The sequence below is a fragment of the Botryllus schlosseri genome, chromosome 14, assembly GCF_051294905.1.
Source record: "Botryllus schlosseri isolate E-star chromosome 14, Bs_hap1, whole genome shotgun sequence".
NCBI lineage: Eukaryota > Metazoa > Chordata > Ascidiacea > Stolidobranchia > Styelidae > Botryllus > Botryllus schlosseri.
In genome coordinates this window covers 16,188,397-16,206,794 of record NC_137249.1, presented here as the reverse complement: position 1 = coordinate 16,206,794, position 18,398 = coordinate 16,188,397, and the positions used below count along the sequence as shown (strand labels likewise).

Sequence of the window (18,398 nt, the reverse complement as noted above, 5' to 3'; positions counted from 1 at the left end):
CTGACTTGGACTTGACTCGGTCGTGAATTGGAAATGACTCGACTTGACTCAAAACTATAAAACTGAGATTGACTTGTGACTCGGTTAGAACCCTTGTATTTACGGTGGCGGGTGGGCACGGCGGCACACCTATAATAAATAATTAAAGAATTGGTCACCATAAATACTATTTTATTGATAATCCAAATTTTTCGACGGCAATAACTCCGCTTCCACTGGTTGGAATTGAACCATATTTGGTTAACACCGTTTCTATAGACAACGTAACACTTTCATGGGGTGAACAGAAAATTTTGAAATTTTTGGTAATTTCTTTAAACTTTGTTCTCCTGAAGCAATGCGGCTACTGGCTGGAATTGAACCAAATTTGGCGTGTAGGCTTGAATTAGGTAACCTAACAATTTTATCAAGTAGCCAGTACAATTTGAGATAAAAGTCATTTTTGAAGACCCCTAATGTGGATTCTGTGTTTGGTCAAGCTTCAGAAAACACCATGCTGCCAACTGCATAACCAGCATGGATAGCATCAACATATTACACTTAAAGTTCTAATCTAAAATGACAATTTTGATCCGAACCAAGCCATGTCCGTTTTGACGTTCCAAGATGTTAACAACCGAAGCGTTTCAAAATTCGTAGGTAACGAGGTTGGTCTATTGCGCTAACAATGAAATCAGAAAATGCAACACTAGGATTATAACTTGATCAACATCATAATAAATATATCTAGAAAAAGTACCAAATCGCTCTAGCAATTGAATATTTTAATGCGCATTTTTATCAATAATTCTATTACGTCTCTCGATGCCTTCCCGGGCCGTAGTTTGCCCACCCCTGGTTTAGGCCTATAGCTCGCACCTCCAGGTTGGCACCGGCAACCGCTGTGCGAACCACCGATCAACTCTGTTGAGAGATAAGGTATATAACTACCCTAGTCAGGGCACTGTCCTGTCGTGCCATGAAAGGATTGGATGAAAGGCACCTAAACGAATCGGTGACGTCTGCCACTCTGGACTACAAACATAGTGCAAAAGGAACGTGTTAGAAAAGGCATGCGAAATTGCGCATTCAATGAGAAATAGTACATACAATTATAACAAAATGAGCAGGTAATGAAGAGGCATGGTACAGCACTTGGCACAGGCAAAGTTGGTGAGTCGCAAAGTCGATTCAGTAATCTCAATAGTAGAACCTGCTTGAATTCCGACTTCACAGTGGCCATTCACGAATATGCTCTAATGTCCGGCTTCACACATTGTGTTGACTATGTCGAAAATTGATGCACATGCGCAACAAGCATCGACGCGAGAACAAATAGGGTATTGACAAACAGGCGGTAACTTTATAACAGTGTTGGCGGTTCAAGGATTTATAAATGAACAATGTCCTTGAACATGAACACATAGAGTTGTTGTGATCACAAACTCCGTGCAGTAATAGAAATAGTATGATGATTTCAATTTCCAATGAAGGTAGAGATTGCTGTTGTACGAGGTGCAAAAAGATACACTGTCATAAACCTGTAGTATGTACCGGCTAACATTAATTAATCAGTAGCATTGAGTAATCATACATATTTACGGATATATTTGAGGATCTGGAGACCCGCCAATTGAATCGCAAGGCGTCGCTCGCTGTGATAAATCGGAATGATGATTCGTTCTCATCAACGGTTCTCTTGACTTATCTTCCGGATGACACGCAGAGCTCAATCGCCCGTAGCTTTCCGGCTTTGGATATACTTCATACGCAGGAGTTTTTCTACGAGGCATGTTGGAATGCGAACGCACCCCCGTATCAAGTGCTTCACTGTAAAAAATCCCAGGTTCTTTTCCATGCCATGAACCAACCAGCTGTTCTGTAATGTTTTGCTTGCAGTTCCCGGGTATCATGCTATCGCGCATGGGTATTTTGCACGGGGTCTCGTAGGTTGGGTCCTTCGCGATGACGTGCTGTACACTGCTGGGTTTTCGTTTGTTTCGTTTTGGGGACGTGAAATCGCTTGGCGAGGTCACGTCGGTGAAAATCCGATTGCTCAATCCTTCGAGTTGTGAGACTGGCTCTTTATCGGGAGATTTCCTCACCGGGGAGACAACCTTCTTTTCCAATGACATTGATTTTTCCACGCTGGGATCAAAATACAAAAGCAGCATCAACATTTCTAGAATAGAGTCAGAAAAGGTGTAGTGTATTGCATCATATCAATTTCTCTCAACTTCTCGGAATTTATATGCGATCCTCTATTTCAGGGGTGTAAAACTCCACTTGGATCGCGGGCCGGACCAGTCAAATGATTCCAATACGTTACCTCCAAATCCATACCCTTGTTTTTTCACTGGAATGCTATATTATCAACGCTATGCAAAATAGTATTATCTATTGTATCACATATCATGTGGGCTTTAGTCGAGCAACACCGTTATTCGCACACAATGGAATTGGCAAAATTCAATGATTGATTGAAGACAGACATAAACCACTAAAACAGTGGCTATAAGATGGAATATTTCTATACTGCCCCTGTATTAATCATGATGCCTCATTCCCCTACGTATTCGTGGTGAGGAATACTAGAAATTGTAAGCGCATTATTCTTATATCACCTGACCAATTCACCATTCAAGTTTCTCTGGAGACCGACGCTGGGGCCTTTTGGGTCAGAGTAAGGGAAACCTGACCAAAGCTATTTGAATTATATGTAGCTCCATGTATTTTATAACGGTTTCACATTGTCATTTCCGCGTTTGTGAATACTATTATTTGGTTCATTTTTCCAGAAAACTCTGAGCTTGGTTTGCACTTTTATGCCTTCTCAAAATGAAATGTCAATGTCACCGACATCTTCTTGATGGTTACTTAGGACAGAACCAAACATTGCCAACATATGGTATAATGTGGCCTATGAATAAATCTTTGACATTACTGTCTTGAGGACTTATATAATATTTAAGTCAAATGATTTATTTCTAATGATCTGAACTTCTATTAGAAATGTGCGGAAATATACAATAATTTTTCAATTTGCTCATAATGGCCTTGTGGCCGGATGAACTAGTCCGGTGGGTCGTATTTTTTACACCCCTGCTCTATTTTGTCTGAAATTACATATTGTAGCTATATACAGTCACTTTTGTATTTAAATAGCAGTTGTACGTATATTTTACACAGTTGATTAAATGTGATGACTTTGAATCATTCCTTACAGGCCTACTTCGAAAATTCAATCTGACTTGAATTGTGACTTGACTCGAGTCACTTCTAAAAATCGAGTGACTTGACTCAGTCCGAGTCACCTTCGAAAATCGATCGACTTGACTCGAGTCAAAATGTGCAATGACTCGAGATGAATTTTGACTCGAAGGTAGTCCAGCACTGGATTTACACGATTTCCCATCAGAAATCATAATCTCCGATGATTTTTTTTTCTATGGTTACAAAAGTGACTCTTCAAGGATCGAAGTTATCACTTTAGCGTACTTAGTGAATGTGATGAATGTATACAACCATTGTTGTTGAGAAAAACTAATTGTCTCTGCTGCTGTTGCAGAGGATTACACTTCAATTAAATATTGATAGACTATTGTTGAACACTTGCTCGGAAACGAGTTATCCTACAACATTAGCGGAGTAGATAATATATCGTACCAAAATGCAGCAAACACATAAAAGGATCGCTCAATATCTTATACACAAATGATCAATAAATATCTCACTTTATTTTGCTTGCGAGTCTCTGAACGATACTACTCAATTTTGAACGTGTTCCCGGTTTGATCTTCTTCTTGGCTGGTGTAAAAGTTGCAGTTGAGCATATTTCATTTTTGACAGCCTCCTGATTTTCACTTGAGTTGTTTGCCTTTGACGTTTCACCTTCATTCATCAAAATGGACATAAAAGGCAAGGAAAAAAACGTAACCTCTGGTCATATCTGGTATATAATAGTGGCATCATCGGATATCTTTTAAATTCATCATAATATAATGACTAGGGCACATCAACAAACCCAACATTTGAGAGTGGTGCACTTAAATTTGACAGGACAAATATCCATCTCTATCACAAATTGGTAAGTTGAGAGCAAACAAAAGACGTGTGTCAGAAGACATACCGTATATAATATTTATATTAATTTGATCACTCTACACTTAATCATGTACAATGTACATTGTACATTGTCTCTCGGAGGTGACATGCACAGTTGCACATTGAATGAAAAAATACAGAAAAATACATAGTCTAAGTTACCACATGAAAATAAAGGGTAGAAGAAAAGTGTCGGTACATGTCGAAGTAACAATATGGTCTGAATATTTGAGCTCCAAACTTGTCAAAACTTTAGTCCTACTTGGTTGAATATTGAACCTTACCTTCATCCTTGTCATTTCCTGCTGGTGAAGTCAGTATATTCCCCTTCTCACCATTACATTTATCCTCCTTATTGACAACAGAGGCAGCAGCATCCATCATTTTATACTTCTCCACAACCATGCTTACAGGGTCGCCACTTTGATAGATCTAGAGACATGTTTGGTTCTAATCAAAACACACGTACTGTCTCTGCACAGTACCGTAAGTAGTCAAGCAAACCCGCTCTTGTGTACCGTTATAGTAAAGAACTGCAATACATACACAAATCAATAGCTGGAGAAGCCTTATCATTACATCACACCCCATTAGTGTCAATCTTCATATTTAAATACCTAAATTTATCCTATGAAGATACAGGGTGCAGGAGTTGCTCAGGACAACTCTAGTGGTTCACCAAACCAAAAAAGGTTGTGCAGCACAGCTCTGGAGCACTCCGTTTCAATCAGTGTGTGGCGAACAATAATTAAAACACTGACCTGATTTCTTTCACCGTTCAACTTAAAATGCTTCAACTTAAAATGCAGTCTCATGTTTATGTTGCTTGTGAAGAGATCCAAGCATTCCGGGCATTGGTGAATCCACTTCAACTTGCTGTCCTCTGCCATAACCTGACTTGTTGAGAGGCTTCCAAGATTGGTATTTTTAACAGGGGAGTTCTCCTTTTTGTCTTGACACTTTTTGTCTCGATTCGACTTTGTATCCTTTCCAGAGGAGTTTGATCTGCAATATTAAACGTGGTGGAAATTCACCTCTTATGGAAACTCCGAATTGGTCAGAGTAGTCGCTGATGTAGCAATTGAAATGTGTATCAAGCAAGCAGTTTTGGACTAGGTGCGAAAATAACAGCCCACCCCTGAACACAGAGTGCTGTAAGAGTTCTCAATTTAGTATAAATCCAACAGTTGTGAGTGACATAGGAGTCATACTGCACTTCCGCTGTGATAAATCTGTCATTAGAATCATTCTCTTTCATTTGTTGAATTGCAGTTACTGTGGTGCCATGCTCCTGTAACCACAGAAATTTCGAGTGCCTTTGGTAAGACGCAATCATGTAAAGTTAAAAAATGAGTCGACTATTTTTCCACCTCAAAGACGGCAAATCAATCAATACCTTTTCCAATACAAGAAGCAATACCGTCATTGATTGGTTTGGTAATTTTTCGTCAGTTAAAAGTAACGAGGCACTGTGATACCACGGCAAAACAGAATAGGCTCGAAACGAGTTTGTGAAGTCTATTTATCAAACACTGATTTCAATATGGAATAGCTTAAAAATTATGCACCTTAATTCCTACGGACGCGGGTGTGATGAGGCATAAAAATACGATCATTATGCATGATTTCATAATTAGCCAATGCGATATCATGAAGACCAGTGGTTCCCACATGTCTCAGGTGTGTCATTAGTGGTACTGTACACGGGAGCATCTCAAGTTGTAGCCTACGTGAGTAGCTTCAGCAAATCTATAAACTTCTGAATTGAAATATATCTTTTGATCAAGATTTCCAATTTGCTTTGTAATCAAGTAACGCAGAGCCTACCCAAACTACATTGTACCAGTGAGAAAGAGAAGATTCATGTCATCAGCAACTGAAAATCTTCAATGTAACCTGTAAGAATGACCTAATGGCACAAACAAAGTAGCATGCCAGATTGCTCGCGGCTGAATTACGGCTCATGGTTGAAATTAATACCCATTGTGGTCATGGTCACCATCGAGAAACCACGGGACAAGCTCAGACTCATAATACGTCCCTTGGTTTCACGATGGTGACCACAATTAAGCTCGAAAAGCTTATTTTATGACAACAGCACGGCTTTTTTGAACAAATACCAGTATATCAAATTTGCTATATTGCAGATTGTTAATTATTGAGCCTTGTTTAAATTTCAAAAGATTACATACGAAATCAGCGTAAACCATGTTTGTGTCAAACTGATCTCGTTACTATTAACATAAGAGCAAGCTAAAACAGTGGCTATGTGACTTTGGCAGTTTCGAGGTAAAAACCTAGGACTATGTTGCGATCGATATATAACGAGGGTCGAGGTGGTATGTGAGCTCAATAAAAATGCTCGGAATGGTGAACGCATAGAAAAAATTTGGCAAGAACTGCTGCAGGCCTAATACAAATTTGGTCAGAGCATGAGCAAAAAACATCAAGGACATAAATATATCACGTTCTATCCGATCCTATGATAGCAAAGACCAGAGATTGCATGAAGTGGATAAATCTATGGGATACATACACGGACACTCTTTCTCCCATCAGAGTGCCGCTGATGTGCCGATCAAGCTTCAAATATGCAGCGAAATCGATATTCTCTTGAAATTCATTGTCTTCATTCTGAATCATAACAGAATTAGGAATCAAGATTTTGCATTCAGCATTAATCGTCATTGATTTGAAGAGATCTCATGTTCTTGACGTCACATTTTACTTCACTACATTAATCTCAAGTATTCATTTGCGAAAAAATAATTTTCTGTATCAACAATGCGTCTCAATACGATTTAGTGGATTTGTAAGAATATATATATTATCTACCTTCAATTTCAACATGTTACTCAGATCCAATGCATGGTCATCTGCAGAATAAGAATACAGATTACTGCTTGAAGAATGCTTTCAACAGACACTCCATCCAGGATAATTGCCAACAGTCAAAATCATAGTAGGCTATACGGACAGTATATCAAATAATGATGCTATCAATAAACTGGCACCGTAATAAAATTGTACTCTCAGTGACACTAGAGCTACAAGATTGAGCGCTATGATATGAAAAACAAGACAATTGAAAGAAATCCTTAGCCGGTTAGCCAAACAGTATTGACCAAGAAATCATTCAAGTGGCAGTGTACTGTAAACATGATGGGGTCACAAATATAAGTTGATAGCATGAAAAACATTTTGGCAGCAGCCGATATCTTAAGAAGTAATGTGTGCTAGAAGCTTTGCAAAGGGTTAAGAAGCGATGATGCATGACCTCGTGTAGCAGAGAAATATGCAGTGAAAACCACCGCACTAGAACCCCAGCTGTAGGACCCCTCCTTCAACACTTTATACTTCTTAACCCATTGCAAAATATTAAGATGCAATTTTTCACGATTTCTTCACTTTCTCAAATTAATCAAGTAGTCGGAGCGAGAACGAAATATGGTTTTCAGGAACTGTGTCCTGCGAACACGGTTAGTGGGAGTACGGTACCGGTGCTCAACCGCCGACGTTCAGCCTGTCTCGCAGCAAATTTGCATAACCTCTCATTCAACGATGCAGGAAGATTCAGCGAAGGTACAGCGCCTGTCAAGAAACAGACAAGGGAAAAATTAGTATCCATTTATAGAAGATCAGGAATAATTGACTTCACACGAACCCTTTTTCAGTCGTCGTGGTGTGTCGGTTCCCTTATTAGGGTTTTTATAATCTGATTCCAGGAAATGCTTACTGCAAATATATATCTTTTTGTATTCCCATCTCCTGTTGAATCTATACTTCAAGTTTCCTGTGGCGTTCAACCACCTCTGTCTTAATTCCATTTCTTCAGGAATTCGATGTAGACCCAGTTTACTTCGACATAATGCGACACCACAGACTCTCATTGTAAAGCAATATTTATGTATCTGTCGAGATGAAGGGCAATGAGCCTAAAGTGGAGTCTTTCATATAGACTTAAACACCGAAGGATTACTGAAATTCTTGAAATGAGTTCTGCTATGAGCCTGTACGGAATTGGTGTCCTGTGTTCACACTACGTTTTCTTTTTCATCATTTTTCATAAAATTACATCAACTTGGAGAATCGTCGCTGCTCACCTGATAGTGATATATTATCCATAGGCAAAACGTATAGAGATTCCAGTAGGGGCTATGAGCCTGTGTTTATTTTGACGAGTCAATATATAGGATAAATGTCATTCGAATTACCCAGGTTGGAATCCCGGTACGTTTAGCGCAATATCTTTGGTGTACCAAGACGGTTCTCGGCGTCACACCTGTGGGCAGTCAGTAGAATATTTGGTGTGCACGAGACACTGATTCCATATTGGCCAATTACCCACATCATCGATTTATCAAGACAAAAAGTTGTGTCCTGAATCCATACAAATTATCAATTCGATTTCGAATGCAGTTCGGACGTCATTTTAGCATTTGCCTGGGCACATGCTTCCTTCCTATCATGTATAATTGTATATATATGTGTGTGTGTGTGTGTAGGCGTCGTAGTCATGGCAGTATCCCCAAATTCACAAAAGCCGATAGACGGACACAGGCAACACTGTCGAAGAGATCTGCTTCATTACGTGATTATCAAAATTAAATTAGGTCTCCTTCAAAAAGAGTGCGGACCCATACTCCGATGCCGTCAAATCCATTTGGGTTTACTCTTTGCCAAATTATCGCCAGTAAATCAAGGAATGTACTAAATCACTTGTATTTGAACCTGCGCGACATGGAAATCGATCCGTTACCACAACGACTAGCGACCACTAACCACAATCACGTCAGTTGCGATAGCGCATCACTCCCTTTCCCCCTTCCCTGCCCATCGCGACCAAGCCCCGAACTACTGCTATCTCCGGCTAAGCAAATTTGCGTGATCCTAATGCGCAGATGCATTGTGGGTACTCGGTTAATCGATTTAGTACAGGGGCTTATGGAAAAGCGGTCAGTGTTTGAATATATTTGATTCGTGTTGGTTCTGTAGTATTGTATGCGTATAGAGCTTTGAATGACTAATTATTCTAATATTCAGGGTTTGTTTCAGCCCAATATCTCGTGTCAGTATATTGATATTCTGTGTAATTCGACATGTCGAAGATAGTACGTTCATCAGGTGGTAGTGGTAGCCTTTGCTGTGCCTATGGGTGTAGTAAAAGGCGGAAGAAGATATCCAGTGAGTCGTATGGGAGAAGTAATAGTAACGGCAGTAGTGATGAAGAGTCGATGGTAAAGCGTCGATACCCAAGAAATTTTCACCGGTAAGTGAATAACAGAATAAGCATAGCAGCCAGACATGCCCAGATCAGTCACAGTTGTAATGAACAGATCATGGTAAAGTGATAGCAGAACATTTCGTTGCAGCTATATGAAGGAAATGACCAGACCAGACTACCAGCAGAAATCCTTGTCACCGTATCTTCTATGTAATGTTCATCATCAATATCTGTAATAATCTGTAATAATGTCCATCTCACTCTTCGTATTTTGTCCATGATCGAGTACAAGCAGTTTGGCCAATAATCAGTTTAGTATTCAATTCTTGCTTATGCTATGTAGGCAAGAGTAGGAATACAAGGAAAAGATTCAATTAATAGCCTATGGGTCTTCATCAGCATAGTTAAAACAGGATATCTTTTTCAGATGCTAAACAAATACTGTGGAATTTGCAAATTCCATAGTCGAGTTCATCTATAGTCCTTATAGGTTTGTGCGAAACTGTCAATTTATTTATTCAAAAATATTTTTCAAGGTTTACCTTTGAACTGCTTTAGCTTTAGAAGGCTGCGTCAATCTTGAATACGATAGCATATGGAGTGAAATGTGGCAGATGTATAATTTTATCAGACAAGTTATTTTATGTCCCTTCTGCTTTTATCATAGCTCATAACAAAGAATTGACTATTTAGTGTGCTTTGCTTCATACAATGATCCATATAATGCAGCTTTCCTACTAATGAATCGCTGAAAGGAAGATGGTTAGAGAGCATGAAAAGAAAAAACTGGGTCCCATCAAGATAGTCAGTTATCTGCTCCGATCATTTACCGGAAAGTGCCATTTACCATGTGGGCCAGTTGATACGTTTGAGGGAGAATGCGGTGCCAACGAGATTTCTGAACTTTCCGAAATATATGATGTCAAAGGTACAGTAGACATTTACTTCTAAAGTTAAGTTTATATTAGTAAACCCTTACCCTAGCCTCTGTTGATTTGAAATTCGTGAATTTCAGGCTTCCAACAAACGGCAAGCAAGACCAGCAACACTTCAAGATAAGAATCGTTATTGTAAAGCACAAACTGGTGAAGCAGTTCTCCACGACCGCAGTTACTGTGCACGTACCTCTCCGCAAAAGCTCATTCAACAGCAACGCCGTAGAGTGGTACAAATTAAAAAGGGGTTGCATGCTGCCAAAATGAGGACATGCCGCCTGAGAAAAAAAGTGAAAACTCTGGATGAGGTCATTGCATCTCTGAAAAAAAATTTGATCAGCGATTTGTGTGGAGAAGTAATGTCACAAAAATTCAGTCGTCTACCAAGTGAGCTGTTGCAGCGCATGAAGCTACAAGTTGGTGGAAGAGGAGTCAAATACTCTAAAGAACTGCAATATTTTTGCAATGACGCTGCAGTATTATTCTGCTAATGCAGACAATTTTGTGCGTCAAAATTTTCAACTCGCTCTTCCCCATCCGAGTGTGATAAGACGCTGGTATGGAAAACTTCCCGCTGAGCCTGGCTTTACTGGTATTGCGTTTTCTGCTATCAGAGGAAAAGTAGAGGCATCAACAGCTCCTGTAATATGGATGAAATGTCGATCCGCAAACAGGTTTTTGGGGATGGAAGACGATATCGAGGATATGTAGACATGGGTACTGACTGCGAGGACGATGATTCTTTGCCACTGGCAAGAGATGTATTAGTTTTTATGGCTGTTTGTATCAATTCATCCTGGAAGATTCCGCTTGGATACTTTTTCATTAATGGTTTGACAGGATCGTAACGAGCAAATTTCGTTAAAATTTGCATGAACAAGCTCAACGAAACCGGGCAACCGTTGCTTCATTGACATGCGACGGGCTTTCCTGCCACTCCGCTTGGCTTTCCTCATTGCGGGCAAACATATCGTCCAAACATTGAGTCTAGTTTTCCTGGTCGACATTTACCCAATCACCAAATCCAAGTAATTTTAGTCCTTGTCAAATGCTCAAACTCATCAGAAACAGCCTAACAGAATGGGTACTTTGCTAGATGGGAGTGGTCAGCAAATTTGGTCTTTTAAATTGCAACTTCGATCAGAATTGGTTCGTTTATTGTACCTCGTTCGCAGATATTAAGCCCTAACTTATCCCACATTTTACTTTCAGATCACCCTCAGTTACGTCGAGGGTGACGTCAAGTCAATATAACAATTAATTAATATATTTCTGGTTTTTATTTTTTTTTATGTTACTTATTTTAATAGAAAAATCATTCATGACCTTGCGTTTCTCATGACTGAAGCTAGTGTTTCTGAAAACGAAAGTTTGAGTACTAGACAGTACAGCGCGGTATTTCGTGTGATCCCAGAAATGGTTGATCGAAAGCCAGGTTGTGATGCATCGTCTTGTAGGGAAGAAAGGGATCAGGTAGGCAGCAACTGCGTGATCCCAGAAATGGTTGATCCGAAAACGCACCAGGTAGGAATGCTTCATCTAGCAGGCAAGGAAAGGTGGGTGGGTGTAGATTTTGTAGATTACCTCAGGTCGTTGCGTTACCTTGCTATCTTTTCATCGATGATTGATCTGATCAAATCAATAACGATAATAAACTCCGAGCGCAGATTGTTGTAACCAACATAGCGTCAATTTCAGTGAGTACTAGGCAATTCTACCCCGATCTAAATACGGACTCATGCATTCATCTTGTATCTCTCATTTAATGATATAAATATATTATTTCTCTCATTTGATCACCTCTGCAGAAATCGCTAACCCATATTGCTACACATAACTCACATATCCTCACTTTCACTTTCTACGATTTATTTCGACCACTTTGACACAATGAATAAGTAGAATAACAATTAGATCGTATAAATTTGATTGTAGCTGTGCCTTTGTCATGTCACATGATGCTGAATTTTCTTACGCCACTGGTATTCATAGCCACCACGTAGCTGGCAGCGATAGCATTGACATCAGCGCCATTGTAGTGAGAAGATTTCGAATCGAGGCCAAGGTGATTCTGGGACAGTCTCCGGTAATAACTTGAAGCTGGTGGTCATAGCCATAGATGCTTTTACTACCTATAGATACAGTACATGGGAAATAACAACAAAACTGACAATATCCATTGCAATCATTTGATAGCTTGGTAATTATATATACTTGAGATGTGCCTGTTTGCTGGTTTTCAAGATTTGTAAGAATAGTAAATTACAGTGTGTGCTTGCAACAACAATTCGAGGACGCAGTACATGAAACTGAAGCTATAATGAGTATAAAGACAACATCAGCAAGCTCCCTCAGGATTATTGGCATCATATCCAAATCAAATTGCCATACACAGTACCTGAAACTGTAGGGATAGAGAAGACAACATTACCAAGCTCCCTTAGGATTAACGGTATCATATCCAAATCGAATTATCAATGCCATGACAATTGACTTATCCCAGTAATTGTGAAAACAGCACTCAAGGCCAGCAGGAATTTTTGAGCAGAAGCATATGTTTATTTACCTGGATACAACGAGTTAAGCAATCTACATCAGGAAGATATTTGCAAATGAATACATACGGTGACACATATATAACCTTATCTTGTCCGAACCATCGAAATCGATATGTCCAGACCAAAGAGTAATCAAAACAGTCACATCAACCAGCCACTTCTGCCTTGACTACCAGCTTAACGCGCAACTATCAACTTAACCCAAAGATGGCGGCCAATTGATCACGCAAATATCGCGAGTAACGCACTCCAGTGTTTATATAGCTCAGTGATCGCGACCGCCTCACAACACTACCAGACTAGTGTTGCCAACTCCGGACTATAGATAACTAACCTACGGATAGATACGCAACACCCGTCGTCACGCTTGCTTGCTCAGAGTATAGATAACTAACCTACGGTACGTAGGTTAGTTATCTATACTCAGAGGGAATTACTGCTCAGCAATCTGAACGCACTGAGCTATATAAACACTGGAGTGCGCTACTCGCGATATTCAGGGCATCCCTAAAAGACGGAAAAGCGGAAACAGCGGAAACAGCGGAAAACGCACCCTAAAACGCGGAAACAACGGAAACAGCGGACACAATAAAAAATGCCGATTCCTGAAAGACGGAAATAGCGGAAAACTTAACCATCGATTAAATAGCGGACTTTGATACTGACATAATCTGCTCGCTGCGGAATCTAAATCAGCGGAAAACGGAGCGTGGCCGAAGCAACGGAAACAGCGGAAAAGTTAACCATACCAGTTTGAGGCAAATTTGACGGAAAATTTGACCATCGATTACATAGCGGGCTTTGATACTGACATAATCAGCTCGCTGCGGAATCTAAATCAGCGGAAAACGGAGTGTAGCCTGAGCAGCGGAAACAGCGGAAAAGTTAACCATACCAGTTTGAGGCAAATTTGACGGAAGATTGACCATCGATTAAAGAGAGGACTTTGATACTGACATAATCTGCTGGCTACGGAATCCAAATCAGCAGAAAACGGAGTGTAGCCGAAGCAGCGGAAACAGCGGAAAATTTAACCATGCCAGTTTGAGGCGAATATGACGGAAAATTTGACCATCGATTACATAGCGGACTTTGATACTGACATAATCTGCTGGCTACGGAATCCAAATAAGCGGAAAACGGAGTGTAGCCGAAGCAGCGGAAACAGCGGAAAAGTTAACCATACCAGTTTGAGGCAAATTTGACGGAAGATTGACCATCGATTTGACTGAATTTTTAACATTGATGAAGTGCGCAGTGCACACTTGTCGCACCCCTGCCTGTTTATCATAAGCAGAGGTGGTCAAAGTAGTCATCGTCGCTACTCAAGTAGAAGTAGAAGTAGCACCGGAATTGAACGCATTCGACTGTGGCATTCACGTAATAGCAAATGCCTATTGCGTGTCAAACAATTTACCCTTGTCTGAAGATTTTCCGTCGGGAAGGTGCCGAGTGTGGGTGGACCACTTGCCAAAGAGTTGGCGACAGTCAACTGAGTACCGATTCACATTGAATGACACAGCCCGATCAAAATGCGCTTCTGTATTGGAAAATTGGGCTACGATATCGGACAATGATATGCCATACAAAGAACTAGCTGATTCCTCATCTGCCATTGCTGTCACGGATAAATCGAGATGGGGTAATTGCGACAGCAGCATATGTCAAGGTAGTAAACACGACGATCAGCAGATAATGTGTGTCGAATGTCGGAAATGGTTTCACAAGTCTTGTCTCGCCGATGAAAATGTTGCTGAGATGACATACTTCATTTGTTACAGGAACGACTGCTTAGCTGCAAAACTTGAAACGTGAACTTTTGTATTTGACCTTTTACTCTGTGTTTTGCCATGACTGTAAATATTATCATCGTTTCATTTGTCGTTTTCGTTGATGAAGTGTGATGTGTTAGCAAATAAGGAGTAGTCAAGCGAAGCAGGGGTGGAATGCTAAAGCCAGAGGTGGTCAAAGTAGTCAAGAAAGCTACTCAAGTAGAAGTATAAGTAGCGACGAAAAAATCTACTCAAGTACGAGTGTACTTCTTCCATGAGCCACCCAAAACTATTTTAAGTAGAATAGACTGACTTTAAATCTACTCAAGTAAGTAAGTAGTTTTGAAAACAGTCTTAATTCGTTTGCATGGACTGTCAAAAGCTGGAAATTTAACTATGCCTAAGGTAAAGAGAGCTTGATTTATATTGATGCATCCCAGGAGGTATCAACTATCGACAGAATAAGCATTCTTTCGTATCATGGGATGCAAATTATAGTATTGATATGAAAATGCGATACTAACCCTTTGTTTACTGGAAAACCTTGTGTTAGAGAATATCATGGCATGGCGCCCTACCCCATATGATAAGGCCCCGAGTTTAGGCGAAGAGCAATACGGAGAAGTTGTATCGGATACGGTTTCAACACTTTGCGCGATTAGTATACGTTAATAACAAATATTGTGGATCGTTAACGTTATTTTTAATATAGCTTTATTTTCGGAAGATAGAGGCATTACAACACTTGTTTTTATGCTTCAACATGTACTCAAAGTCAACATGTCAACATGTACTCAAAGTATTGTAGGAGCTCTGGCTGCATGCATGTTATTTTGCTTGGCAACCATAACTACCGCCCTTTGACTATCCCGCGTCATTAATCGGATTTGGTTTCGGCCTTCTTAGATATGACTAGAACCAAACACGGCTTTGTTCACGCCTATTTCTCAAGTCACATATCTTATCGGTAACGAATTCTCTCGCAACTCCGGCATAAATTTCGCATAATATGACTTCATCATGTCTCATGCCCCTCTCAGAACTCCAAAAATTATTCCCCAGTAATTGTCGATTAACGAGTTGGGTAATTCGGCTTTTTAACTCCAAATCGTCCCAGACTCGCAGATACGTGATTTCCGATGACTCCTTAAAACCGTCTCTCAAGTGTGCCACGCCGTACACATTAATTTTATGCACGCAAAGCTCGGTGGTTATGACGCAACTCGCTGTTTACTTTGTTGTTCTTTGTTTGCACTCCGTGAAAACAGCCCCGAAATTCCTCAGGCTCAGGCTATATTCGGAGATTAGCTACTTCTACTTGACAAACTTAAAATAGCGAAAAGTAAGTAAGTAGATCACCAAATATTACGAAGTAGAAGTAGAGAAAATCAGATCTACTTGAGTAAGTTCCAGAAGTAGAGGAACACTACTTGAGTACTTCCAAAAAGTAGAAGTACTTCGTTACTGACCACCTCTGGTTAAAGCTATAGTGAAAACACCGCGATATTGAGACCAGACATGGGGTGATTACTTAATGAACGAAATCGATTGCGATTACGATTACTTCTTAATCACGCGATTGCTCTTACGATTACAGCCGAATCTGGAAGTAATCGATTGCAATTACCATTACATTGGAAAAGTGATCACTGATCACGATTACTCACGATTACATTAAGCAGATTATGACAGTATCAAAGTCATATTCGCCTCAAACTAGTAGGCCTATGGTTAACTTTTCCGCTGTTTCCGCTGCTTCGGCTACACTCCGTTTTCCGCTGATTTGGATTCCGCAGCGAGCAGATTACGTCAGTATCAAAGAGAGAGAGAGAGATATGATATTCTTTCTCGCCTGCACCATCGAGATGCTTTGGCGACGGAGTTGCGATACGGCCCCATGAGGTCATCTAGTCTGCGCCCCCGTTTTTTTTCTCCTCCATGCTATCCGTGATTGCTGAGCGCCTAGCAGGATAGCTGCGGATACCATTTTTCGAGTCTTTGGTATGACCCGGCCGGGGATCGAACCCACGACCTACCGCTCGAGAAGCCGGACGCTCGGTCAAAGTCCGCTATTTAATCGATGGTCAATCTTCCGTCAAATTTGCCTCAAACTGGTATGGTTAACTTTTCCGCTGTTTCCGCTGCTCAGGCTACACTCCGTTTTCCGCTGATTTAGATTCCGCAGCGAGCTGATTATGTCAGTATCAAAGCCCGCTATGTAATCGATGGTCAAATTTTCCGTCAAATTTGCCTCAAACTGGTATGGTTAAATTTTCCGCTGTTTCCGCTGCTTCGGCTGCACTCCGTTTTCCGCTTATTTGGATTCCGTAGCCAGCAGATTATGTCAGTATCAAAGTCCGCTATGTAATCGATGGTCAAATTTTCCGTCATATTCGCCTCAAACTGGTATGGTTAAATTTTCCGCTGTTTCCGCTGCTTCGGCTACACTCCGTTTTCCGCTTATTTGGATTCCGTAGCCAGTAGATTATGTCAGTATCAAAGTCCTCTCTTTAATCGATGGTCAATCTTCCGTCAAATTTGCCTCAAACTGGTATGGTTAACTTTTCCGCTGTTTCCGCTGCTCAGGCTACACTCCGTTTTCCGCTGATTTATATTCCGCAGCGAGCTGATTATGTCAGTATCAAAGCCCGCTATGTAATCGATGGTCAAATTTTTCGTCAAATTTGCCTCAAACTCGTATGGTCAACTTTTCCGCTGCTTCAGCTACGCTACGTTTTCCGCTGATTTAGATTGCGCACCCAGCAGGTTATGTCAGTATCAAAGTCATATTTGCCTCAAACTGGTATGGTCAACTTTTCCGCTGTTTCCGTTGCTTCGGCCACGCTCCGTTTTCCGCTGATTTAGATTCCGCAGCGAGCAGATTATGTAGTATCAAAGTCCGCTATTTAATCAATGGTTAAGTTTTCCGCTATTTCCGTCTTTTAGGAATCGGCATTTTTTTACTGTCTCCGCTGCTTCCGTTGTTTCCGCGTTTTAGGGCTCGTTTTCCGCTGTTTCCGCTTTTCCGTCTTTTAGGGATGCCCCGATATTTACGTTGTCACTAGAAACAGTTGCATTGTGGGTAGTAGGATGGAAGATTTAGTACAGGAGCTTATGGAAAAACGTCCAGTTTCGAAATTATTTGATTCGTATTGGGTTTTGTAGTATTTTATACGAATGGAGCTTTGAGTGAATAATCATCGTAACATTCAGGATTTGTTTCAGCCCAATATCTCGTGTTTATATCTGTGTTATCTGTGTATTTCGACATGTCGAAGATATAAGTGGTTTCGATTGTTCGTGGTAAAATAAGGTTGTATATGTGTCATCGTATGTATTGTGGTTATATTCCTGATGTAGATTGTTTTACTCGTTGTATCCAGCTAAATAAACGTACTTATGTTTAGAAATTTCTATGGTCGCCGAGTGCCTTTATCACAATTACTTGGATAAGGCGATTGCCATGGCATTAACAATTTGACTTGGGTATGATACCGTTTATCCTGAGGGAGTTTTCTGATGCTGTCTTCTTACTCCTTACCTTCAGTTTCAGGTCACCGTATATGCAATGATACAAATACACATTGCAGTTTGCTTTTATTACTAATGTTGGATAGCAACAAACTGGCATATTTTACGTGTACAGAAATAACCAAGCTGTCAAAAGATGTATAATGCCAGTTCGGTTATCTTTCAGATATATGTATCTATAGGAAGTAAGAGCATCTACGATTGCCAGCTTGAAGTTATTATCGGAGCGTGCCTTAGAATTACCTATCCTGGATTCAAAATCTTCATACCTACTGCAATGGAGCTGATGTGAATG

The 18,398-nt window shown here is 40.4% G+C and overlaps 1 protein-coding gene and 1 long non-coding RNA gene across 3 annotated transcripts in view; both read right to left on the bottom strand.

Moving 5' to 3' along the window:
• The window catches only part of LOC145455512 (uncharacterized), a 130,984-nt gene that overhangs the window by 7,731 nt on the left and 104,855 nt on the right, over window positions 1–18,398 (bottom strand). The gene's annotated exons all lie outside the window — the stretch shown is intronic.
• Window positions 1,024–8,281, bottom strand: LOC145455629 (uncharacterized). 2 transcript variants are annotated; one of them, XM_080333609.1, is made up of 8 exons: window positions 7,820–8,281; window positions 7,582–7,674; window positions 6,919–6,959; window positions 6,620–6,717; window positions 4,845–5,088; window positions 4,368–4,515; window positions 3,714–3,870; window positions 1,024–2,127 (listed from the first exon to the last, which is right to left on the bottom strand). In XM_080333609.1, exons 1-8 carry the CDS (start codon window positions 7,971–7,973, stop codon window positions 1,578–1,580), a joined length of 1,485 nt encoding a protein of 494 aa, XP_080189735.1. In that variant the 5' UTR covers window positions 7,974–8,281; the 3' UTR covers window positions 1,024–1,577. The 2 variants fall into 2 exon arrangements, with proteins under 2 accessions (XP_080189735.1, XP_080189734.1); XM_080333608.1 differs by having other exon boundaries at window positions 7,748–8,279.

Bases quoted from the DNA above. Each gene is read 5' to 3' on its own strand.
- LOC145455629 (XM_080333608.1), bottom strand. From the start codon at position 7,973: ATGAGAGTCTGTGGTGTCGCATTATGTCGAAGTAAACTGGGTCTACAT. The intron at 5,089-6,619 runs GTATGTATCCCA...TTAATATTGCAG, and splicing joins ATGGGAGAAAGAGTGTCCGT to ATCAAACTCCTCTGGAAAGG. The intron at 2,128-3,713 runs GTGAGATATTTA...TTTTGATCCCAG, and splicing joins AGACTCGCAAGCAAAATAAA to CGTGGAAAAATCAATGTCAT.